Genomic DNA, 27,380 nt, shown 5'->3' on the forward strand with positions numbered 1-27,380 from the left:
GAACGAGCAGGCATCGATAAAAATTTGAAACTTTCAGAATTGTTTCCTACCGTCGCTATGCACTTCTTTAGGCTGTCAACTTCTTTGGCGACGGCAGCAGAAATCCTATCATCAATTTGTTGTTCGACGGCAGAAACTCTCTCTTCTATATGTTCCTTTACAGAAGAAATTCTTTCTTCTACTTGTTCTTTTACCGAAGAAACTCTTTCTTCTATTTGTCCAACTTTAGTTTCAACCGCGTCTATTCTGCCTTCCATAGCCTCAAATTTATTTTCTATTACGCAGGTAATTTCTCTTTTTATTTCGTCCTGACCTGCTTTCATCTCATTTTTAAGAGATTTCATCTCTTCCTTAACGGATTCCTGGCCCAATTTCATTTCTTCCTTAACGGAGTTGACGGCCCCTTCCATCTTTCCTTGGCTTGATTTCATCTCTTCTTTCATTCCTTCTTTAAACGAGGCAAAGGCTGTTATCAATTGCCTTAACTGCTCTTCCATCGCTCTTGTTACTGGCATTCAAACCCCATTCCTGACACCAAAAATTGTCGCGTGCGTACGGATCCGTTACTAAATGAATGCACAAGTCCCATGAAAAATGAACAAAAATTTATTATTATCACAACAAAAATGCTTAAATTTTCTCAAATTATCATGCAGTATTACAATATCTCGCAGTAGTTATCTTTTAACTACTCAAATGTCCATTAGAACGTAATTCAAAACAGCTAAAGAACGCTAATCCGCGAATTCGCTACAATCAACAAGAGCAGTTTTCTAAACAACAATAAATTTACCAAGTACTACAAACTGAGATGTTTTCCTCCTTTTATAAGATTTTAAAATCACGCGCTAGAATTTTCCAGCACTTTCTCGAAATCAAAAAGAGATATTTATTTATTTAACGCACGCGCTCTTGTATTTTTAATTTTTCCGGCTTAGCTTTCTTTTAATATTCGTCACGCGCTGCACTGCGCGAGAAATAAAACCATTTAATTTATAATTGAACTAACATTAGCTTTTTAAATACCAAATTCGTAACAATATATATGTATAAAAGAGATTTTAGCCCAACACGTTTTACCACGATACCTTGCTAATATAATTTAACTTGGTGTCAAGCAGCAAGTGACAGGGTAAAAAATTTTTCCGAATCCGAAGATTGATCTGAAAGCTAAGAATAAGAAGCCGAAGATTGATCTAATAGCTGAATAAATGTAAGGTTTTGTACAAGGGCAAATTTCGTCCAATTTATTTGGTTTTACATGGTTTCAAAACATCTTCTGGGGTTCTTTTCCGCAAGAAATCACTAGCGTTGGATGTGGACCCAGGCGATCACTTGTAGTACTTTTGGGAGTAAAAAATTCGCCTGCTCTCATAAGTTCTCCAAACTTTTTGAGAATAAACTATTGACATAGCGGAGCTTTTCTTTACTTAAGAATTTCAACATCCGGCGAAAGATTTGTTGGCCAGGAAAGACAATTATGCATTCAGATGGCAGAATCGATTCCAGACTTACTTATCATTAAAATAAAATTTTAGAGATCAAAAGAAATTTTTGCAAACGAATTCAGATTCAGGTACATAAAAGATCTATCATATTTATGGCTAAAGTACGTTCCGGCTAGAAATACTAGATCCAAAATGCGGAGAGTTGGGGCACAGTTTAAAATCTTTATGTATGCACTATATTTCATTCTTTGATCACATGTTTCGTAATCTGACGAATCACTTCCATTAGTTAAATGTTAATAGTGACTCCAGCGGACTATGTTAAGTCCGTCAATTGCGATCTGAGTGTTGCTTTTATTATTCTTCAGTTATTTTTATCATTTGAACTACAGGAGAAGCAACTCGGAGGCAGATGAGCATCTTACCCAGTGGACAGGGTGTTGTAGAGACGACGAAAGGAAAGAAAATAAGCCCATTTTCTCTGAAAAATATTTGATCAGATTTCAATATACTTCATACTTCCAACACAGTAAGAAAACTCGATTCTTGATTTTAAGCTTGAAAGCTTAAATTTCACTTGCTTGAAATCAAAAGCTTACGAGAGAATTTGAAAGTGTCTTTATTAGGAACTCCAGCTTAGGTTCAACTACTGAACCTGAACTACTGAACTCGAATTGCAACTACCGAATTCGCAATGCTTCCAAACTCTAGTATTCGCATTGCTGCCGAACTGCTAGTTTTGTGAATGAGAAATGATTATTGTCCATTTATTGCAGTAATTTTTCAGGAAGCTTAGCTAAAGCACCTTTTTTAAAGACAATTTATATTACTAACAAATTTTAAATAAAGTTTATACTAGCAATATCATTATTCAGTACATTTAAATGGTAATATAACTTTGTAAATATGCCACAAACATTGTTCCTTATGAGTTTGTTGCACTATATAGTTTAACATTGACAAAGTCTTTCCCTTGGCGATAGATAACATGCCGTTCCATTTAACGTAATATACAATCAGACATTCATAATTCTATGAAATGTATGTAAAAATTTATTTGCAAGACATTTGACTAGAAAAATAGTTTCATATAAATAGACAACAGAAATGCACATTTATTTTTATTAATCTAGTACCTACTTACCTTCTAAAGTTTTATACTCTAGTACATATTTAGTAATTGGTCTGTTACCACTATACGGGACTGACCATGTAACTGATAGTGATCGGCTTCCTTTATTCGTAACGTCTACGGAAGGTGGTTTATCAGGCGGTTCTTTGGGAAAACAGAAAGAAAAAATATTATCACGGAATTGGTCATTACAACTTTGAAACACACACATATAAAACAAAATACATCATAGTCAATGCAGAATTCAGACAATGTATGCACTTGAATATGCAGCATATCCTCAAAATTTCTTACTTTGACTTTATTTTTACAATCATTGGTCGTAGACATACACTTCGAGTTACAAAAATTTTTTAAATAATGCAAATATTCATGTTCTGGCAATTTATAAGTTAAAAATTAATTTTGGACAAATTGCAAAATCTAACTTTTTATGCGGTTTGCCGGTCCATATTTTTATCCTCAGGAAAATTTTAAAGAAATTGCGATATTTATGACTTCTCACGTTATTTTCTATTTGCCTTAAGTGGACGGTTAATGAATAAATTAAAATAATTCGAGGCTGATTTTTTTCCTTCAAATAACATTCAGAAATATTACTTTACGATTTACTACTATGTTACATGTTTTAATTTATAATTTTGTTACAATTGATATGCCGAAAGAAGTTTCATATAAATAATTTGACATTTTGAAATGTTAGAAATGCATTATTAATATTCTCATGCAGTTTTATTACTTTAGAAACCTAATCTTAAAATCATACAAAAAATAAATTAAATTAGAAATATCTTCATTTTTTAATTTAGGAAGTTTTTAATTTATGAGTTAGGAATATGGCGATACTGAAACCCTCCAAGGTTTTTTAGCGCAGGAATTCTGTAAGATTCCGGGATTAAGAATTTTCATAAGAAGCAAATTGTATTTATGGCTACTTTTCAAGATAATATGCATAGATAGGCTCTTCAATGAATTAATTAACATTAAAAATCTTTTTCTAAATAGATATTTTATTGTTAATTAAGCACAAATGCAAATACTTCGTTCTTCAGATGAAGTCCCAATTTAAAACTAAATATCTTCATCAATTTTTGTCTACATTTCTGTACTGCGCCTTTTATAATGAGTATAGCATTTTCCTAAATATAAATATACAGACCGAGGAATGTACAAAATGCTAGATTTAGGAATTTCTACAAAACTGATTTTTTTAAATTTAAAAATGCCCAAAATAACTTTGCGTTTTGAAACTTTTTTGCAGGGGGATTTACTCGTCTACGATTAATGGTTTAGAAAATAAAAGCAGAATAAGAACTTTTATAGACACAGTGTATAGATCAAACAACTGTAAACGGAGATTGTTGCTATTAATAAATTAACGACAAGATTTGCTTAACTGTCGAGGCATATTTTGCCTGAAAAAAGCAGAAAAATGTCGATTAAGTGATGATTAAGATTCTTGTTTTCCTTAGAATATTTGACAGTATATAATTTTGAATAATTTTCCATTAAATTTAGGAAAAACATGATTATATCATTAAGGAAATCTTGATTGTTAATTGCAACAATACTGCAATGGTTGTTAATGTTATAACAAGAGCTATGGTATGTAATTCTTTCCTGTATCACTTAGCCTTAAATTACTTTTATGTTTAGTGCAACTAGTGCATAACTCCTTACTTTAGTTGCTTTTTTAAATATTTTATCTGTACAGTTAAGTGTGATATATATTCAAACTTTGAATCATAAATACATTAAGATATTTCTTCACAACTTCCGAGATTATAATCCATTCACTGAATCAAAAACTCCACAGAAAGTTTTGTCAATAAGAACAGCAATAAGAACTGTTTTTCGGTCTCGGAGATTTTGCTAAGTTTTGTAGCTTTATTAATCTATTTCCCTATTCACAGAAATGTTTTTGTTTCTTAATTCTGTATTAAAAACAGCACTTTTTTATAAAGGCAATATGAGTTTGCTCTCATCAATATGCATTTCTGCTATTAAAGAAATTCTCTGAATATACAAGTTTAAGCGTATATTATTGCATTTAATAGAAAGAACGAAGTTACTATCATATACGATAAAAAAAGTTGGGAGAAATGCAAGAACTTTAACATATCTTAAAAAAAAATAACTTTAAATAATATAATAATACAAATTATCTGAAGTTTTGCATTCAGCTTTTTTCTGCTGAAAACGTAATTACCGAAATTATCAAAGTTAATAAATTTGATTGCAATTTAAATTTTAAATTGATTATAATTCATATTCGTTAATGCTGCTTTGAAATACTTTATTAAAAATGTCAGTGTAGCATTCATTCAAATCAATTACAATCACAAATTAATTATACTTTAAGTTACATCCTTGAGCAAACCATAATTAAATTTCATCCAAATTAAATGCTTTTATGCTTCATAAAATCGTAATTGTAATTAAGTATATTCATGTATTTAATTAAATAACTATTTCATACCGTGAACAACGATTTGAAAGTTGGTGTCGTCCTTCCCATAAGCGTTATGAGCTATACATGTAAATAAAGCTGAATCTTTTCGACTAGTTGACGTTATTGTAAAAGTAGCTTCAGTACCTTCTAAGAAGACACGTTCCTCGAAAGTATACCTAAAGAGAATTGAATAAAATTAAATCTGATTAAACTTGTTCAGTTCTCAAAACAACGATTTAAGTCTATTTAAAATTGATGAAGTAAAGAAATTGCAGGATGGACAAAAGTGAATTAGAAAAATATAAAAGGAAAAGGATAAAAATCTGTTTATAAAAATGCTTCTTTTTTTTTAGACAATATATGATAACCCATAATTAGCGTTGTATTTTAAGTATTGATTAGTGTATGTTTAAGTAATGCTTTTATTGTTTAGCGTCATAATTTAAGCTAACTTTATGATCTTTTTCATTGTATCGTATTTTCCAATTTTCCTGTTACTATAGTCAATATTCCAGTATTGGCTACAGTTTATAGAGATTTTATGATGGAAACATTCACCACAATGAAAAGTACGAAAACGGTTCAATTTTACTTCGGAAATCAACACAATATTATTTTAACGCAACGAACATGCAGCAACTTTGTTAATGATCGGAATGTCTTATTGCCTGTAAGGGAACGTTCATACGCTGGTGATTATTGTCATAGTTTTAAGACATAAAAGTCATTAACTCCATTTGTTAAACAAGGGCAGCCAGGGAAGGTAAAGCAACGCGCGTACTTGAATGTGGAATCTTCGACCGATTGTGAGTTCGTGTTTCCCTTGCTGTGGCTGATTGGTTCTTACATCACAGTGGCATAAAGTTGAACAGTTAGAGCATTTAGACACAATCCTTATACCAGCTTCAGTGAAGTAGCAAGTTTTAATTGACTAGTAACGAAGTTAGGCTTATGCATTATGCACCTCGTAAGGCCCTGCTGTAAACGCTTCTTAGCAAATGATTTAACATTTTCAGTGATAAAACAATGGTTTGTTTAGCTGAAGAAAACTTTAGCAACAAATTGATTTAGCAACAAATTAATTACAGAGTAATACTAAGATCAGAATAGCAGCTGCAACGTGGCCGGAAAGCAGAACATGCTGTGTTATGCTCTTCTACCCTCTTCTAGTGAAATGACTTAGACTTCAGCTTAAACACTTGTTTCTACCTTATTCACATAATTCTAATCATGTAAACTCTATATGGCAGGAAGACTTAGCTGAAAATAAAAAAATGAAAAGTTAAAATAAAAAGTTAAAAGAAAGGCTTGCTCCAAAATAAAATAATAATTAGAAAATTAAAATAAACACAGCAAACTATATTTGTAATAAGAACGGACAAAACATTTTCTGAAAGAAAACAATTGCTGTTCATTACTTAAATTATATTATTAAACATAGATTGTTTTAAAGAAGAATCTTTCGCGTGCGTACGATCCTTTATGAATTCGGAACTTTCAGAAGTTGTGCACTGTATAAACAACAAAGATGCATTTTTTTTAAGTAGCATTCTGGAACTTATTGATGAGCGTAGTTGAAGTTCGTTGAAAACGGTTACGAGAAACATAAAAAGCGCCTCAAGTCGATGCTTCAAAAACATGACAATCATTATCTTCTGAATATTTTAAACCTGTCACAGTTCCGTTTAGCCTACACTCACCAAGTCGAAAACATAAAAATGAATGTTTTTCTGAACTTGAGTAACAGACTGTATTTCAATAAGCGTGGCTTCTTCTGACAGGTGGTCATTTTCAGTCATCATATGGATGTTCTCTTTGCGACTTAATGATGCCCATGTTGATGTTTTTTGAATTAAGAGAAAAGAAGTTCTGTAATATTGCTTTTTATGACACAAATGCAGAAAGTTTTACTCATAAATTCTTAAACTCTCAGGAGGTTTCATGAATATTTTTAGATTTAAGAAGATAAATTTTTCATGAAATTCTCTTGACGAATTTGATCATTGTGCTGATATCATTTGGTAAAAACATTGCTTGAAAATACAAAGAAACATACATAATTTTCTAAGGGACTTGTTTTTGAGCTTAAGAATCTAGGAAATTACTAATTTTTCTGAAATGAATGATTGCTGAACATGCAAGAACAAATCAGTTTCGTATTTTTAAATTAAATAAGACTCATTTTTATGATGCATGATTACAAAAGATACTAGTTTTTTTTTTTAAATTTCGGATTTGAGCTAATGGTTCATATTCTAGACTTAAAATTTTAATAATAAATCATCTTCTAACAGATAAAATGATTCAAATCGTATAGATCCACGGTCATTAGAGGTCATTCATGAAAATCCTTAAAACAATGAAATTTGGTTTACGTAACCTTATCATTTACGGATGTAAGATTAATTTAAGGTAACGATTCGTTCTATATAATCGCATTAGAATTAAACTTCATACAAGAACTCTGCATAAATAGTTATAATATGTTCAACAAAAATATGAAAGTCATATATCAATGAAGGCTTTAAGATAATACAGTCGGAATAAAAATCAAGTTTATTAGGAACTGCGTTATTGTTGCGTTTCATTTTCTGTTTACAGGTAAATGTAATTGAGTAATTATCTTTTCATCTTATTTAACTAACCTGTAACAAAATGCAGTCCATTTCAATTTTAGTGAATGGTAAAATTATGTCCTTCCATACAATAAAGGGACTTAACTCGACAAAGAGAAATATGGTCAAAAATGCATTAAGCCTATTTTTTGCTGATATTGACATCAAATGAAAAATTAATTTTACACTTAAATTATGATATGCGGATGCTTGCTTTAATTAATTAGAATGCGATGAAACTTTCGCTAATTAGAAATTTTGCTTTACAAGGATCATATAAAAAGTTAGATTTTAATTTTAGAGAATCTTCCAACTACAGTGACGAAACTAGTTTCATAAAATTCTCCGTCTTCGACTTCTTCAACACATTTTTTTCTTTGTTACTGTTTTCCGTCATAGCAAACAACAGTCTTTCGTTTTGGTTCAGTTCTTCGAACGGTTATTGTTTCGTAGCAAACCAGTAAAAAATTATTATAGTTTATATAGGTTATATTATGATTATGTGGTAAATTATGCTATATGTATCACCTTTATAAACTGAAACACCACATATTAATGCGTTAGCTGTAATCAACTTACGTATGCTTCATACTTGCAGGATTGTCGAAAGATGAAAGGTTTAAAATCGAAGTTTTCTTCTGTAAATTTTACATCAAAAAGACAATTTAGAATCAATATTAAATAATAAAGCTTAAAACCATCTTTTTTCAGCGCTTTGTATAGGTACAGAGTGATGACAAATATATCCATTTCCCTTTCTGCTCAATAATTTTTATTACTGTAAATAGGAAGAAAAGAACACTAACATCAGAGCTTAAACTTTCAAGAAGTTATCACATTTCCTGTACGTGTTTTGCTAATATTAAATGGATGGCACGTCTAGCTGGCAAATGAAAGAATCATGTTCTGCATTTCCGCGAGGCGCAGTTGATTTTTCATACTTCCTATTCCAAAAAACCATTGGCGCCCGAATAAAATGTTATAGCTGATCATTCGTCACTACCTGGATTTGATCGAGTGGATAATGTGTCTTCTTCAGTCGTATTTGATAAGAATGAGAGCAAGGAATAAGCTCATTCCCCTATGCCTGCTTTTGTGGTGCAAGTAGTTGATACATCGAGTTAGCAAACTGGAAAATTCAAGTCTCGAATCAGAAGGAGGACACAACGGATTTTTCACGCTTCCTGCTTCAAAATATCAAGCAGTCTGTATGTATTGTTGCGTTCTACGGGTTCTTGGATTTGTCATAATTGATGTTAATATTTGATGAAGAGTCAAAACACAATTTATTTGCCAGTATTGCACAGGAGAATTCCAAAAACACGTTTTTAATCGGAAAAAAAAAAAAAAAAAAAAAAAAAAAACTACGATTAACACACTGAAACAATCAGCAACACAGCCTTCAGGCTACAACGGTGAAGAAAGCTTCACGGCAAAGCACTAAAGTACAGTGCCTGACTCGGTTCTGTTGCTTTCAAGCTAATCTCTGAGCTCAAAAACACTTCTACTGAACTTACCATGCTCTTACATTACTCACTACTACGCATACAGGCAGGGTTTCTATACCTTTAACCTACCTTCGAGAACATTCTCGAGGAAAACTACTAAGAATGAGTTCTAGAATGTTCTCGTTCCTTCTACGGCATTTCGCCAGTTTTGACACCAAATGGGCGATATCGCGCCAAATCTCGCAACCCTGCCTTTCCCTGCCATTTTCTGGAATACCTAATCCCGCTTTGTCGAAAAGCTATTTTACTGCAGCTGTATTTCGCAACAATATTATTAATGAAAATAGAAAAACTTCAAAGCCTAGATAAAATTTTTAATTTTTTTTACAAATCTCAGTGTTTTATGCATTGCTAAATGAATGTTCTGCAATCGGAATACTGCTTTCTTTTAAAAAATATGTACCGCATTTCTTCTATTCTAAAATTTCAAACTTTAACTTCCTCCTTCCTCTCCCCCTCAAATAAAATAAAACTCTTTGATTCTTAATTAGCGAATTCCAACCGTTTTTCTTTCGCATAATGTTTTCCATTACGGTAGAAATACAGTATTATTATACTTAATAGTATGTAAGGAATAATAAAGTATAATGGAAATCATAACGGGATTGTAACCGAACAATATGTTGTTTTCCATTATGGTGGAAATACAATATTAATATACTTAATATATATGTAAGGAATAATAAAGTATAATGGGAATCATAATGCAGCTGTGACCAAGCAATATGTTTAGAAAATGAAACTGTTTAAAAATTTATACTCCCCAATCTTGATTAATTTTGCGCCGAGTAAACGTCCAGTTATAATTTTTTTAAGTTCTATCCTCAAGAGCACGAAGATAAGACTCCTTTTCTTAATTTCTACATCTGAATCTTTCTAGCAAGACATTACATAATAACTCATAACCCTAATGAGTATCTCAAACTTAAATTGACATTTATAATTCAAAAGTCGTCGATATAAAAATAATTGGACCAGTAATAAGCAATCATTAATGAAATGACCCATTATGCTCGAATGATAGAGTGCACTTCCCAGAGCAGCTCGATATTAAATATTCATTCCGTTATTAATAGTCGACATTTATCAATGTCTGATGCATGCGAATGGAAATCAATTTCTATAAAAAATGGGAACTGAACAGCTGTCATTAGAAGTTCGAGGCTTCGCGAATGAAAACAGATGACACTGTTCCAATACCGCCTCTAATGAATCGAGGGATCTTAATTATCTAGAGCACCCACAAGCTGCCATCACTTTCCATATTTCAATACCTAAGACGGAAAATGAATTCTTTCAATGTCCGGATGCAGAAAGGATCTCAGACTTTCTAGTTCTTTGGAGATTTATGATTTTTCAATTGTTGGGTCTCGAAAAAGAGGGATGTGGAAGAAATCCGTTTAGCTTTTTTGAGAAAAGTAGTTTTCTGTGCAGAATAATATAAAACAGCTGGCCCGACTGAGATAATTATTAGCAATGAAAGAAGTTTAAAGCGAGAAATAAGAAGCAGGGAAGAAGTATTTTTCGCTTTTAACTTGTGCCTTTTTTTGTGTGGGGGGGGTGTAATTTTTACTTCATTTATCTGTAAAAAGAAAAGAAAAACTTAAAGAGATTATAAAAAAATTCAAACTCGAAACCCGGTATTTAAAACATATTCGTAAATTTAACAACACTTCATCGAATTTAAAATTTTAATCAATCAAAAGGATGAATCTGAAATCGATTAAGTAACTATCCTATGATAACATATTTTATTAACAAAATGAAGAAAATATTTCCTCCCAAAATGAAAAAAGATACGGTAATTAAAAGAGAAATTTACAAACTCGCATACAACATTTATGTTTTATTATTTTTTACATTTGGAATATTATTATTACGTAGGCTATTCAGAAAGTAACTTATGTTTTAGAATAATAATAATAATAAAAAAAAAGTAAATTTTTTTTTTACTTAAATTTGAAAGACACATTATTCAGCTATTTTTCTGCATAATTTCAGTATAAATTAAGGCATTTATCATAATGGTATACCAGCTCGCTAATTGCATTGTGACAGAAAGCTGCCGCCTGAAAATTCAACCATACACGCACGCCTGCATCTAGTTCCTCGTTATCATAGAAGCGCTGTGTTGCAAGCCAGGCACAAGTGCCTCATAAGTGATGAACTTTACCGAAGTCTAGTCCCCTGTTACGACACAATCGAGAAGTGATTCACTGTTCGTGGTACGTCTCGAGAAATGTCAAAGTTGCTATCATGCTCTGCTTTTTGTGGTCTTCTGACAACAGCTTTGGTACCCATCTGGCAAAAAACGTTGTAATACCCTAGATCTTGCATCACAACATCAAACAACAAATATCGTGAAATTTGAGGAAACTCCGGAATTGTGAAGTGGTGGATTTCGTGAATCTTTTCATCGATTTTCTCTACGAGTTCAAAATCAACAATGCTAAGCCGCACACTTCCTCGTGAAAATTTGTGCGAGCATTTTTAAACATTATGCACCATTCCAGCTTTAACCAGCTTCATTAATTACGTCGTTTCTATACACTGTGCGGTGTATAGATAAATTGCAAGTTCCCGATAAATTACAATTGGTCTCAGTTTTTTGCGAACAAAAATCTAATCACTGATCGCACTTCACAACTTGCGGGATTTTCTATTGCCGCAAATATTTTAAACATTCACAGTTAACAAAACAAAGTCAATATGTGCCGTCAACGATTATAACCGTATGCATAAGGATTCAATAGACACTCCGACACTAAGCTGGGGATACTAGCAACTAACTCTCGTCGAGCAGCAACGAAACATAAGTTACTTTGTGAATAGACCTCGTATTATTATTATTTTATGCTTAGATTACATTTCACTTAGAATTAAAAAAGAGGTTCGGTAAAATAACCTCTTTTTTAATTCTAAGTGGTAAGTTTAAAATGTAGATATTGAAAAAATGCCGTTAAAATTTTGCGTGTGAAATTTCAGGTGTAAAATTTTATATATGTTTCTAAAACAGTGACATTTTAATATTTGTGGTTGAAATCTTGATTTACCGGGGTAATACCGAGTGATTCAAAAGTTGCGCATATTCAAACTTAAAAATATTTTGGAAATTCCAAAATGGGTATTAATGTCAAATTGTTTGATGGATGACACCTTTTAACTGTTGTGAAATGCCCAGCTGCGGTAAGATAGCTTCCCGCAAAGCGGGGTTAGGGTTGCCAGAAAGTGACAGGGAAAGGCAGGTTTGCCAAATCTGTCTTGAAATTGCCCATATGGCGACAAAATTGGAGATATGCCATAGACGGAGCGAGAGCATTCTAGAACGCATTCATAGCGGTTTTCCTGCGGAATGTTCTCGAAGGTAGTTTAAAGCTGTATATACACTGCCCGTACGCGGAGAGAGGACTATCTTAAATTCAGTAGTGTAGTTGGACTTGAGTTCAGAGATTAGCTTGAGAACGATCGACCGAGTCGGGAGCTGTACTTACAACTTTGCCGTGAAACTGTTTTCACCGTTATAGCCTGAAGGCTGTTGCTGATTGTTTCAGCGTGTTTTTCGACTACGTTAAACGTAGTTTTGGAATAATGTGTAATAATGACGAATAAATTGTGTTTTAATTCTTTATCAAGTGTTATTGTCAATTACTTCAAATCCACGAACCCGTAGAACACAATACTATTACAAATGATATATCACTAGAAATTTCAGTTGTAATTTAGGCTTCTAGTTTTAAAAATCGTTTAGTGCAAGATGGAGATTAGTTTTACCGAAACAGAACAGATTTGGTTTGATTGAACATTATTTCGCAACGCATCCTTACAGAAAGGCTGTTTGAAGCGCTTAAAGAGATCTTCACAAATCATCGTGAACCTAGCAAGGCTACAGGCTTTCGCTCTGTAATCTAATTTAAGAATATGTAATCGTTAACCATACGAAACGAAGCATAAATTCTTCTGACTTCGAACGAAATGGACGAAGTTAGGAATAAAACGTTGCAATAACCAACGAAAAGTTTGCGAAAGATGACATCGCAATCAAATATATGCTTTGCGAATAATATTGAATCATAAAATTTCGCTTTACTTGGGAAAACCCGTCTCCAGCTTGCACCAAATAAACGGTTTATAAGTTAACAACGTAAGCTGCAACACTGAAATTTCGAGTGATATATTACTTGTAACAGTATAGGGATAATATAGTGATATATTACTTGGTACAGTGTAGGATTTCTTTTGTTAATAATTGTAAATAATGACCCATGAACACAAATGCATATTTGCTGCTTGCTGCGCTAATGTACAAAAGGACATTACATATCTAATAAAAAAGACACTGTCTATCTTTTAATAGCATTGAATAGTAAATCCGTATATTGCCTTTGAGTTGACGATATTGCTTTAAAGTAACACTGCTTGTCGGAGCAGACATGGTGCATCCTCGAATTATGTTTAATGTATAACGTAACTTATGAACATATACTTATGTATGACTAACAGACTTTTCCTACTCAAAGTGACTATTTTCAGTGTTACAAGTTACATGGCACTGTCTTTCAGTATAACTAGTCAGGGTGCACTCTTGAAAAAAGTAGCATGACAAAGCTAAAGAACGAATCTACATTTTTGAATTACTGACAATCAACATTATAAGTTCTAACTGCTGTTAGTGACTCAATAGAATCACTTGTAAATTCTGGATAAATTAGGGCAGCAGATTAAACTGTAAAAGCTACTTTTTAGTGTTTCGCAAAGTATATTTTATCTCTATCGCATGTAGCACAATTATACGTAATATCAAAATGTAACAGTCTGTGTAACTTAATGCTGACTGTATTCAATAAATGCCGACTGATCTGCCGGCCACCCTTTGGTTGTGGTGGCTGGTAGGTAGTAGTTTTTCCCCTCTTGGGATGACATGTCTTTTGATATCTTAGGTCAGAAGTCATCCCATTGGTTTGAATAGTTTAGGGATGTCATCCATCGACAAAATTTATTTTTAATATCCGTTTTTTAATTTAATAATTTTTGATAATTTTATGTAGGTGACTTTTGAATGACCTCGTACTTGGGTAACACCCAAACAGATAGAAAACAGAGGAAAAAAGGTAAAATCCACATTCCAATTAACAGGAAAATATTAACAAAAGTTCACCTATATTTTCAAACCCTGTAACATGGAAAATAAATTTATTTGATTATCAGTATCCAAAAAAGAATTCAGCCGGCCCTTTTTTGTTTACATTTCTCTAAATAAATGTTGACTTTACAAGGTAAATAAAAAATACAAAAAAATGCTGTTACTTAAGTTGAGAAAATAAGCTTATAATATATGCATTCTGCTATTCTAAATTCAAATTTTAATTACATTGCATTTCATTTATAAAGAGCTTAATAATTGGTTTATTGCTTGCTTTGGCCTAGACAGAAAGTAAAGTTTTTAAGCCATGGATAAATTAAAATAACACCGGGATAACCAATTACAAAAGCTCTTTCTGAATGGTTTTGATTTGTTAAAATAAATTTTATCCTATTACATTTTTAATGTCAATCAGTAATTTAACAATAATTTGTTTTACAAAGATAATCTAAATTTTATAAGTAGGATTAAATATATAACAATAATAAAATAATATCTCGGAAACACTAAAGAGATACAATATATTTATGATCTCATTGTTAACATTTTAAATAGAAATTTTAGTCGTAAATAGTAAATAAATAAGGTAACTCACACAGCTAAAATTTTAGAGAATTCTAGTTCCGCTACATAAATCACAGAGGAGACAGGGTTGGTTATACATAAAAAGTAATTCAGTATTCTAAATAAAAAGTCTCTAATTAATTATCCAGTCTAAATAGTCATAAATTTTAACATAATTTAAGCACCAACTTTCTGCAATTCGGTTAATTCTTAACAACTTTAAAAATTATGGATTTCATTTCGGACAGTGATATAGGTCAACATATGTAACAAAATGAAAAGCTAGATAGAATAAATATGTACATTAATTTAAATTATGAATCCTTTATTACTGCATGCTTTCACGTAAATTTAATTAGAATTAAAAAAAAACAGAGGATTACATGATTCAAAACGGAAGAAAAATAGTACTTTGCATTACACAAAATCCTTACAACATTAAGGTACATTAATAAAGGCATATAAAAGGGAATTAGACACTAATTCAAAGAAAAATTGTATCCCGCAAATAAATGGGCAAAGCAGTGCCATCCAATCATTTTTATATTACCCAGGAAAGATTTATGATTCTCCTGGCAAATCCGATTTTTCAGCCTGATGCCCCAGAAGCTCCTAAAATAGTGCAAAATTGCTGACTTGTCCGGCAAAAGGTATAAATGCCAACTATGGTCTTTTTGTGTTATTTATAGCTGTGATAATTCTGTTACTTTTGAAGGTAAGTTGAGACTAGTGCACAAATATAGCAAGCCTTGCTATATTTGTGTTTATCAAACTATGCGAATAGTTATTACATTAACTCTATTTATGGAAACCATATTACATTATTTTTTTGTATACTCTCATGTTTCCAAAAATTTAGGTTATAGTTTAAAAATATTTTTATTAGAATAAATATGCAAGTTGGAAACGTGTACTGGCAAAACCAATTTAAAGGCTACATTTTTTATATTAAAAATGGAAATATAGTACAATAGTTACAAAGAATATATAGTAGAACTCCATGAAACTGATGAAAATGATGAAACTGATGTGAGTACAAAAATTTTCAAGCAACGAGAATTTTAGCGTAATAAGGCAGAACATATATAAATCATGAAAAGTATCGTAACACATGTTGAAATTTATTAGATTCAAGAAATTTATTTAATATAATAAACTATTTGCGTTAGAAAAGTTCTGCATATAGAAATAGTGAAACGAAATCAAATGGCCCTGAAGGAGAATTAGACAGCATATAGCCATTGGAAAATGATAATGAAAAGTTAATAAAATATTTTTTCCCTCTGTAATATTTCTTTTTTCATTCAAAAGCAGAAATATTGATATGTTCTATCTATTCTATTTCCTTTCTTTAATTAATCTGAACGTGTTTTTATTTTGGATGAAATATGACTTTATTTTACTTCATCTAAAATAATAATAAAAGAAAATTAGGTACATTTCTTAAACGAATCATAGTTTTATATATAGTGCACTTTTAAATTCTCATAAGAAGAACTGTAGCTGATTGTAGAGATAATTAATGATTTGGAACACTTCTGGTGTATAAATAAATGTTTTCGAATATAAAGACATAAACAAAACAAGCGTATTAAACATAACGAAATAAATCCTTATTTGACATCAGCTGTATTGAGTCAGGAGTCAGTTTTAGTTCTTCGAAAACATTTGGAGAAAAAATTTCTCATTTTTTATTTTCAATTAAAGAAATTCCATTTGTAAAAGCAATTAAGATTAATTTTACTAAATTTTATCTGCGAAAAATATTTAATTCGACGTATCGGAAATTTCGAAATATTGAGGTTAAAATAATTAAAATTATAAAACATCAATCATTTGTTGAGGCACTGTTAGCTTAACAGATACTGTTTTCTATATTTTTGTCATTTATGAGAAAAACTACAGTGGATGAAAGCATTGTCGGGTAATAAATTAAAACTTTTAATTTTAAACAAAACGAATGTAATTAACACAACTCAAAAAATAATTATTTGACTACAGTTTCGTATATGGCCTCAGCTTATTGTGGAGATTAAATAAAGATTTCAAATATCAGATATTTTGAGTTAAATAAATTCGACTTATGAGAAAAATGTTAGCGTTAATTTTTAATATATTTCATCTGTGGGAAACATTTGTTTCAACAAAAATTTTGCATTATAGATATTAGCCTAATGAAAGCTCTAGAATATCAAACATTTAGTGCTAGCTTCTATATGTGCATAATCCCTGTAGTAAAAACTACAATCGATAAAAGCATCAATGGTGTATTTAATTATAGCAAAACACACTAGGGCTATCTGCCTAAGGGGAGGGATGCCTTCGTGGAGGACTTTCTAAGGGAAACTGGCTCGTATACACGTTACACATGGGGAAAACCTCGAAAACACCCATGCAGCCAGCCCGTTCGCGGGATTCGAACCTCGGACCGAACTACCAGTAAAAGCATCAATGAATAGTTAATTAAATTTCTTACATATAAATAAAAACTAATAAAATAAACAAAATGAAATCAGCCATAATATTTGTCTTCAGCTTCATGAATAATAAACTGGAGTCAAATATAGTAACTTCAGCTTAACCTGTCAGGCATGAAGCTGAAGTCAAATATTATTATGACTGATTCAAATATTATGATTAAGTCAAATGCGGCAACTTCAGATTATTATTCATTGATTTATTGAAGTGTAAATGTATAATCACTAAATTTGTGAATATTTATTACTTTAAGTGTCAATATATAGTAAATGAGATCTGAATATTTATTAATTAAAAATCAATGTATAGTAAATTAAACGTTTTGAATATTTATTACTTAAATGTCTTGTATAATATCAATATATAATATCTTAAAACTTTTGAATTTTTATTATTTAACTATCAAAACATACTAAGTTGATCTTTTGAATATATATTATTTCAGTGTCTAAACCTTTGGGATATTTACCGCTTAAGAGACAAAGTATACCTTCGTATACTTCTGGATATTTATTATCTAAATATCAATATAAATTTATTTAATAATAAATTTATTTAATAATAAATTTAATAATAAATTTAAGACTTTCAAAATTTATTGATATAATCACAGCAGTATAATGTTTTTGTGAAGCTGTGAAATTGTAATGTGTTATTATATATATATATATCGTAGTTCAAAATCTATCCATATATATATATATATATATGTACTGTAATAAAAGTCCTTATTTTCGCAAACATTGCTGGTAGACACATTTCTCCAATTACAAAAATGTTTTAAATGACGCAAAAACGTATTCTAGCATTTTCAAATTTAAAAAATACAGTTTTGTAAAAATTACGAGATATAGCTTTTTATACATTCTTCCAGTCTTTATATTTAGCAATATGCTACACACATTATAAGAAATAAAGTACGATGTGACTCCAGTACGACAAATTTGGCAGTTATCTTTCATTTCATATTTAATGTTCTAGAAAACATAGGTAAGATTCAGTACTGGACTATAGTCAACCCGTAACATTATTTGAAATAAATTAAAAAGTAAAAATATTTTAAGTTAACGAACTTCTGCATAAGTATCAGATCTTGAAAAGTATTAAAACTTCATGGGAATATTAATAGCACAATTGTGTTTGAAAGCTTATAAATTACTCACATAAAAATTCTTTCATTATATCAGTGCATCAGAATTATAAATTAAAGATTGTTATACATTAGTAAATTGTAAAAGGATGTCTTTGAATAACATTTAAGAAGAAAAATTAAAAGATTCTTAAGGCAAATCGAAGATGATGTAAAAAATCCTAAAATTTGAAATTAAACATCTCGGTTAATTTTTGTTGTATGGGAGTTCAGTGTTTCTTGTTTTATTTTTTTATATAATGAGTGTAAAATATCTATAAAGAACGTATAAATTTTAGATTTCGTAATTTTTATAAAAATGATTTTTCTTAAATGCCAAAACGTAAATTAGTATCATTTAAAACATTTTTGTACTTGTAAATATACGCCCATAAAATTCTTATTCAGTTCTCAGTTCCAAAACCTTTGATCGAAGACGTATACTTCCACTTACAAAAGTGTTTTCAATGTCGCAAAGATTCATATTTTTTTTTAATTTTAAATTTAAAAAAATTACTTTTGTATAAAATGCGAAATCTAAAATTTTATATATTACAACGGTACCTATAATTAGAAAATATGGTGCTTACGATAAAAAACAAAACACCAAAAGTTTCTAGAAGCATTAGGGTTTTTTTTTTTTTTGGAAGCTGAAGATATAAAAAATGAGAAATGCCCTCTCTGCGGCTCGAACCACGGACCTCTCGAATACGCGCCGAGTGTTCTGACTACTACACCACGAAAGCATTCTAAGCAGGCGGGAGAAATAATTCCACGTACTCTCCCGGTGCTAGAGAATCATCATCCACCAACGGTTTCAGTTCGGGCGCCACTGTAGAGTCATTAGGTTGTTTTGAAGCAACAGATGTGAAAAATGAGCTATGCCCTCACGGGTACTCGAACCTCGGACCTCTCGAATACGCGCCTAGTGTGCTAACCACTACACCACGAAGGCATGATAAGAAGGGGGGAAATACTTTGGATACTCCCCCATTTAAGTGGTGACTGGGAATTAGGAGACCTAATCGCCAAATCCTGGTGGTAGAGAATCATCATTCACCATCTTTTTTAGTTCAGGCGCGACTGTAGAGTCATTAGGATATTTTTGAAGGCATGAGAAATGAACAATATCCTCACCGGGACTCGAACCATGGATGTCTCGAATACACACCAAATGTGCTTCTACTTACACTACGAAGGCGATCTTATATACTCCCCTTCTTAAAGGGCGACTGGGGATTAGGAGACTCTGTCGCCAAATCCTGGTGGTGGGGAATCATCATCCACCACACTTTTTTGTTCGGGAGCCACTGTAGAGACAAAGTTATTTCGAAGCAGGAGAGATGAATAATGAATAGTGCCCTCACCGAGACTCGAATCACGGACCTCTCGAATACGCGTCGAGTGTACTGGCCATTACACCACGAAGGCATGCTAAAAAGTTGGGAGAAACACCTTATACGTTTGACTCCCGTATGACAAAAATTGACTAAGATATTTAATTTCAAAATTTACGATTTTGACGTCACATTCCATTTGCATAGAGTGGTCGGTGAATAAAAAATTAGAATAATTCGAAGTTGATTATTTACCTTAATGCCAGTCAATGATATTCTTTTGTGACATACTAGTGCCTTTGGTTTATAATTCTATAATATTTAATATACTGAAAGAATTTTCACACGGGTAATTAGTCAAACTTCAGATGCTAGAAACACGTAATGATTATTCTCATGCAGAATTATTAATTATTAGTATCATAATTATTTACTATTAGTATCGTAATATGATAATCATGTAAGCAATTATTAAACTAGAAACATATTTTATTTTCATTTAATGCAATTAATGTTACTAGAAGTCTATGTGCCAGTACTGAAGCCTGCCAATATTTCCTAGAACGTTATATTCTAAAGGAATTATATAAGATTCTGTGAATAAGATCTCCATTAAAAAAAAAATATATATATTGGCTATTAAAATTGCTCTTCATTTTGTCTATTAAAACAGAATTCTTTTCTCTAAACTCATATTTTATTTTTAGTACACACATTTTACTCCCCATTTTATGTATGGTCCCTGAATGTAATCTGCAATTTTAATATTGATTATATCGGTCAATTTTGTGGTACAGAAGTCATTTTTTGTATTTTAATGTAATTTTTTAATTTAATGTAATTTTAATTAATATTAATGTAATTTTAATAATTATTAATGTAATTTTAATAATTTTAATTTTAATTAATTTTAATGTAATTTTACTCTCTAATTTTACTCTAATGTAATTTGTTAATTTAATGTAATTTTAATTAATATTAATGTAATTTTAATAATTATTAATGTAATTTTAATAATTTTAATTTTAATTAATTTTTATGTAATTTTACTCTCCATTTTATGTATGGTCCCTGAATGTAATCTGCAATTTTAATATCGATTATATCGGTCAATTTTGTGGTACAGAAGTAATTTTTTGTATTTTAATGTAATTTGTTATTTACCAAAATTAACTCTTTAAATTTTAAAATATTAAAATGCGAATTTTTGTGTTGTTTATAACATTTTTGTAGCTGGATATATATATTTATGATCAATGGTTACGAAAATAAAGGCAGGGTAAATACCTTTTGGACTGGATGTACATATTTGTTTTTTCATACACATACATATATATAATTGGTAGCATTGGATGATTGAGTATAATAATATAAAACATTCATATAAGCATAGAAACGTTTTTCGGCTGCTATACTTGGTATATATTTCTTCATATATTATCTGTTATGCCATTGTTATTATGATGGAAAACTTGTTACATTGTTTCCAAAGACATGCTATGGCGCGTCGCAAATCTCTGGAGCTTGCTCCAGAATCGCAGAATAAATCCGTTAAAAGGGATTATGTGAGAATTGCGGTATTCTATTCCACTCTATTCTATTCTGAGAACTTACCGTGGTTCTGAGGAAGGGTTGAAAGGAATTCGATCCTTACTCCAGCTGACAGAAATGGGTTTCTCACCGAAGGCTCGACAGGTAAGCTTTGCACTTTCACCTCTGTTCACAGTTAAAGCTTTGAATTTCTCAGTAAAATGTGCACCCTCTGAAAAATGCAATAACTTTTATAAATACATGTTTCTTCATATAGTACCTCTTATATCATTGTTATTATGATGGAAAGGTACATAGCTAATTCAGTTGTTTCATAAAGAATATGTATGATTACTTAATTTCATTTTAAACATAATCTATTACTTTATAAAAGTATTTTAATATTGAAAAAATAATTTAGCGGTATGGTTGCAAGTAATTATATGTATCAAAATTTAATTAATATTATAATGAATTTGTATTTTGATAGAAATATTTTTTCTGTTGATTTGAAAGAGCTGTCAGAGTTGGAATATTATTTGTAAAATTTGCATCAAAAATATGTTTGTTAGACGATTGCTTAAACAGTTTTTCAATATTCATACAATTAATAAAAGCGTTCTGAATACTGAATATCGAAAAGACTTTAATATAATTCAAGCCAGGAAACGGCGTTTTAAATGAAAATTATGAAATATTTTTGCAAATTCAAATAAATTTGTCTGCGATAGATATAGGTATCATAGTATGCCTATTTAAAAATAATACAAATATTTTATACGTAAAAACATTTATTTATCCAACATTAGTTTTGAATTTAGTGATAGATATTACTTATATTTATATTTTATCATTGCAAAAATTACGATGTGAGACAATTTTTATTCTAAATACTGTGAGAATATCTGTAAAATATCAAAGAATACTTTTATTTTAACATTGCAGGTTTAGTCTTCAGTTTAGTGACCAATGGTGACAATTTTCTTGAATTAACATTTTAAAATTTATCTAGTTTCAGTTTAAATCATCTTTCATTCACAATTTGAATTCAGTTTTGCAGCTGTTAAGTTGACTCGCCGATAAAAATACTTATAAAGTATAAAAAATCCTTGAAAATTAATAATATATGTGGTACTATTATAAGTGAATTACAAAAATTAATTTTGCATCAAGAAGGCCTTATAAAGAAAACACTGCATATGAGTGGCTATCCATTTAATCAAAATCAAATTTCAGTTATTCTTTTCCCAATTCTCAAAAATATTATACGGATTTTCATTTTTAATGAAATTTTTCTCATTCTTTACCTTTGGCTAATGTACTTTCAATATCTTCGGCCTAGAATTTAATGGCCAAATCAATCTTAGTAAGCTCAGTGTCTGCTGGATGTAGAGCTCCAGATGAATGAATTTGAAACAATACTACTTCAACATTGAACTTTTTCTTAAGATTTCTCATTTTTTAAAAATATTTTTATTTCACTCGAAAGCAGTGCAACTTCTAAGGGTGACTAACTGCCTGAATAAATCCGCTTTGTTTGAATTTACCTCTACTGTGTCGACAGTTATCGCCTTTGCTAAACTCAAAATATGAACAAAAGACAAAGCCTAGAAATGTAAAAGCGAATTTAAAACTTTTATTTTATCACAGCCGGGGAGTTTACAATTAAGCACAAAATTAAAATCTTCTTGACACAGCAGCTTGCTGAAACGTATAATTACGATACATTAACTGCTTTTAGAAAATCTACATGAAGCTTCAACCTAACTGGGTCTTCAGACAAACTAAACTGACTAAGTTAAAATAACAGACCGAATAACGATTATTAGAGGTACTAAGCCAATAAGAATCAGCGAAATATTTACATATTTGCAAAATTAGTTTCAAAGGCTTAAATACAGAACATTCTTCTTCAGATACAGAATTGCAAATGACAGCTGACGCCACCACTTCTGCAGATGAAAACGAAGGTGCTATATTTGAGCCTTTGAAACAAGTCCTGCAGATTTATGAATCTTATGCTGATTCTTGCTGCTTTAACTTTTCTAATAAAACTAACTACTTTAGAACGCTTACTAAACGCGCCAATATCAGGCATTTGCTCTGATGTACGACGAGTCATGACAGTTAAAATGTTTCTTCTCATTTGAAACTACGCTGCTTGTCATAAATTCTGCACAGCTCTCTGGACTGAGATGGTATGTAACGAAATAAGAAGTACAAGAAAAAATCTATATAAGTATTAATCAACTAAAATGAAATGTCATAGTGGTAGCAAGATAAATGATAATAAGACATAGTTAAACTTGCAGTTGTTAGAAATTTCACATTGCATAGATAGGTTCAAAAATGCAACAAGAGCATCCAGTTACTTTTATTATACTAGATTTAATTTTCATCAGTATATCCAGTGGAACAAAGTAACAAAAACTCTGATCATTTTTGGAAGGAGAACATAAGCACTGAAAGAGACAAAGTGGACTTTTTCCCCCTAGGGCATGGATTCTTATCTGTGAATTTAACGTTGCTTTCCCCATCTCTTTTGAGAAAACAAAAGGAATTCGTTTTGTCTTCCTCTGATATATTGCTGACGTAATTAAAATTTTTTCCTTATCCTTTGATTCAATGAATTGCTTTTTTATTCAGACTGTTATTTTTTTTCTATCTTTTCCTATGAGGGAACTAAAAAAAGGTTTCAACGGAGAAACAAGACTGTTCTTAGAATATTTCTCTGACATTTAAACCTTCTTAAACTAAATATTAATTGGATTTCTTTTGTACTGCATGGCAGCAATTTAATTAATAAACTAACGCTTTGTTAAAAATATGAAACATATGAAGAACTTAAAGTTAATTTAACAAAAATATATTATTGCATTAGGAAGACAACTGAAAAAAGTGTAATAAGGCTTTGCTAATCATATTTTAAAAAATAATGCTAAGATGCGGCATTCTTTATTCTTACGATGTATATTTTCTTTCCAAGAAAACCGAGAATAACAAACCATTTCTCATACAAATACTTATTAATATTTTGAAGGGTTTTGCATTATGTTTGAACTTATGCAGTAGTTTTTTTTTAGTTTAACATTGATAGCTGTACAAAATTTAACTTCTCCATAAACTTTGCAAAGAGAAATGCGCGATATTAATATAGTGACACTGAAAGGTTGTTTGCTAAAAACAGATGGGGAAATGATGTTAATTTGAAAGAGAACGAAAATTAGAAATGAGATTTATATAATATGAATACTATTGGCGGTTGCTATAGGCTTGATCGTATGACATTTCTATTTCCTGACTATATTTCCTATATTCTCTTATCTCTTATTATTATAGTCTCTTATTTCCTATATTCCTTTATTATATTATTTTCCTATTTAAACTGAACTAATACTAAAATGTTGCATGATAGCATAAATAAAGGTTGTTGTAAATGATGTTGTAAATATTTGTAAGTCTTTAAATACGTTTTGATTGCATTCTTGTTTTCCGGTGTTATTACAGCATTGTGTATTGTTTTACTTTCTTATTTATTTACTTGTTGTCCTCGAAACGATGATTTTTGTTTTTATTTTTGTTTAACTGAATTTGTGGCCACTTGTTTTGTACTTAAATGTTTGTCTTATAAGGTATTTTTTCCGTCTTCTCAGCATGCCTTCGTGGTGTAATGGTCAGCACTCTTGACGCGAATTCGAGAGGTCCGTGGTTCGAGTCTCGGCGAGGACATTGCTCATATTTCATCTTTTTTTGCTTTAAAAAAATCCTAATGATTCTATATTCTTACACAAAATCGTAGATTCTCCAATTCTGAGTGCAACCCCGCTTGAACTGTAAGACCTCGGTGGCATTTCTTGTCAGTAAATTCACAATATTTGGTAATTTTTTGCCAACTTTACGACTTCTTGGAAGACTCGAAAAAACACATTTTCAATCACTGTCAACAGTTACAACAGTTCTGCTTATACACCGTGCCCAAAAATTTTGTATCCGGCTTTTATTTTCGCAAGCGTTTATTGTAGGCTTACTAGGCTTCAAATTATATTTAATGTTTTAAATGGTGAAAAATCTTTAAATAATCGATCTTTAAATTTAAAACCAAAAAACACTATAAAATACAAAATTTATTTTTTTATGTATACCTTCGGTCTCTATACATATATTTAGGAAAATATTGTAATCTTTGCAAAAAATAATATACAAAAGTTTGACTCCTGTACAACAAAAATTTACGTAGATATATCATATTATATCATATATATAGCGATATTATATAAACTTATCAGACATTATATTAAGTGTCTTACACAAACTGAAAAGCGAAATGTTTGCATTTGTATCCAACTGAAAATAAAATATCATTTAAAAATATTCATCAATATAATTTTGTTTTTTAAAATATAGAGCTTAGTCACAGTATATTACAGAATTAATTTTCTAGAACATACTGGTAAGCTTTAGTATTGGCACGTAGGCAACTCTTATTCCTCTTAACTTCATTAAAACACATTTTTATACTTTGAACGTTTATAGATTACTTCTGTGAAAATTCTTTTGGTACATCAAATGTAACAAAATATAAGTTAAAGACAATAAAGCACAAGAAATATTATTGAATAGATTTAAAGGGGGGGAGTTTGAATTATTCTAATTTATTTGTTAAAATCCCCTCAGTGGAAACTGAACATGACATTAAAAACTACAAATTTTGAAATTAAATATAAATTTTTTTTGTCGCGCGGTGTTTTATTTATTATATCAAATACAAAAGCTTTCTAAGTATAAGTATAGAGACACTAGGTAAGTGTAAAATTTAAATTTCGTACTTCATACAAAATTAATTTCCTTAAAAACTTTAAAAATACTAGAACTTGAATCTTTGGGTTATTTAAAATATTTTTGCGTATAGAAATACATGTCCACGACCAACGTTCATGAAAATAAAGGCCCATTAATAACTTTTGTGTGCACCGTCTACAAGGCGGTCACAGCAGATGATGAAAAAGCAGTACGTTATGATTGACAGTAATTAGGTAATTTTTTTTTCTAACAAATCCCTGCCCAGAATGATTGATATGATGGCATATTTACTCAGTATCTGTTAATGCAGTTGTGTTTATCTGGTTTTTTTGGGTTATTGTGAGTTTTAAATCTGAATATAGTATGACAATGATGTTTGCCATAGTTAATGCGTAAAATGAAATCCATTATTGTAGTTAGGACCTGAAATTCTCATTTTTTCTTAAAATAAGGTAGAAACAATGTTGTTAAAAAATTATGTAAATATTTTTTTATGTTTAGCATACATTTGTTTTCTTTACTTTTGGTTATGGATATTTATTTTATGTTTTGCATACTTTATGTATATACTACGCATTTGTTATGAAATTATTTAGTTTCAACACATAATTCATTGCACATAGTTTAAGTAAACCTTGAAATAATGCTTGGCAGAAAAGATTTAGGATTCGAAAAATCAAATTTTTATATTTTTCTTATCATCTGAAAATTTCTTATCCTAACTTAATACGTCTTAAAAGTAAAGTGAAAAACTTTTAGAAGATTTCTTTTATTTATCGGTAGAGAGGGCAGCAAGCTAGTTGTCATATTGCTGGTCTTGGGTTGGAAACCTGGAGACAATGCAGATATCAGTGGGTATGATATCAAACGTCTCCTGTGGTGCACCCTGAGCACCCTTAAACGTCAAGAGAAATGTTCATTAGAAAAATACGCGTTTATTGTAAGTTTAGCTGTACCTACATCACCAGATTATTTTAGGTATCATACTGCAAATATACTTTTATAAAGTTTCAGACTGCTTTAATTTTCTAGAAAGAATTTAACGTTCCATGTGTGATATTTATCTATGTTTACTGTGGAAATAATTCTCATCTCTCCTCTGCATATGCTTTAGTTTAAAGTGAATATAAAAAACTTAACTAATATTCAATTAGTATTGCTCCTGATTATGTTAAAAAACTAACATTAAGTTTCAAGAATTTCAATCATGTATTGCATTTACTAAATTACTAAATTTACTACAATAT

The 27,380-nt window shown here is 30.5% G+C and overlaps 1 protein-coding gene across 2 annotated transcripts in view; it reads right to left on the reverse strand.

Annotated features, from left to right (window-relative positions):
- LOC118194064 (cell adhesion molecule Dscam1-like) overlaps positions 1-27,380 on the reverse strand; it is a 572,732-nt gene that overhangs the window by 72,978 nt on the left and 472,374 nt on the right. For both annotated transcript variants that reach the window (XR_015044453.1, XM_085827755.1), the window contains exons 12-14: positions 21,418-21,565; positions 5,060-5,208; positions 2,593-2,724 (exon numbers count right to left, since the gene is read on the reverse strand). Coding sequence is in view for 1 of the 2 variants with exons in the window: in XM_085827755.1 (XP_085683881.1) it covers positions 2,593-2,724; positions 5,060-5,208; positions 21,418-21,565 (429 nt within the window). In the remaining variant the exon portion in view is untranslated. The remainder of the gene's footprint in view (positions 1-2,592; positions 2,725-5,059; positions 5,209-21,417; positions 21,566-27,380) is intronic.

The sequence above is a fragment of the Stegodyphus dumicola genome, chromosome 12 (genome assembly GCF_044657685.1).
Source record: "Stegodyphus dumicola isolate Sdum_Otavi_A_Nest chromosome 12, ASM4465768v1".
In the NCBI taxonomy this organism is placed as follows: Eukaryota; Metazoa; Arthropoda; class Arachnida; order Araneae; family Eresidae; genus Stegodyphus; species Stegodyphus dumicola.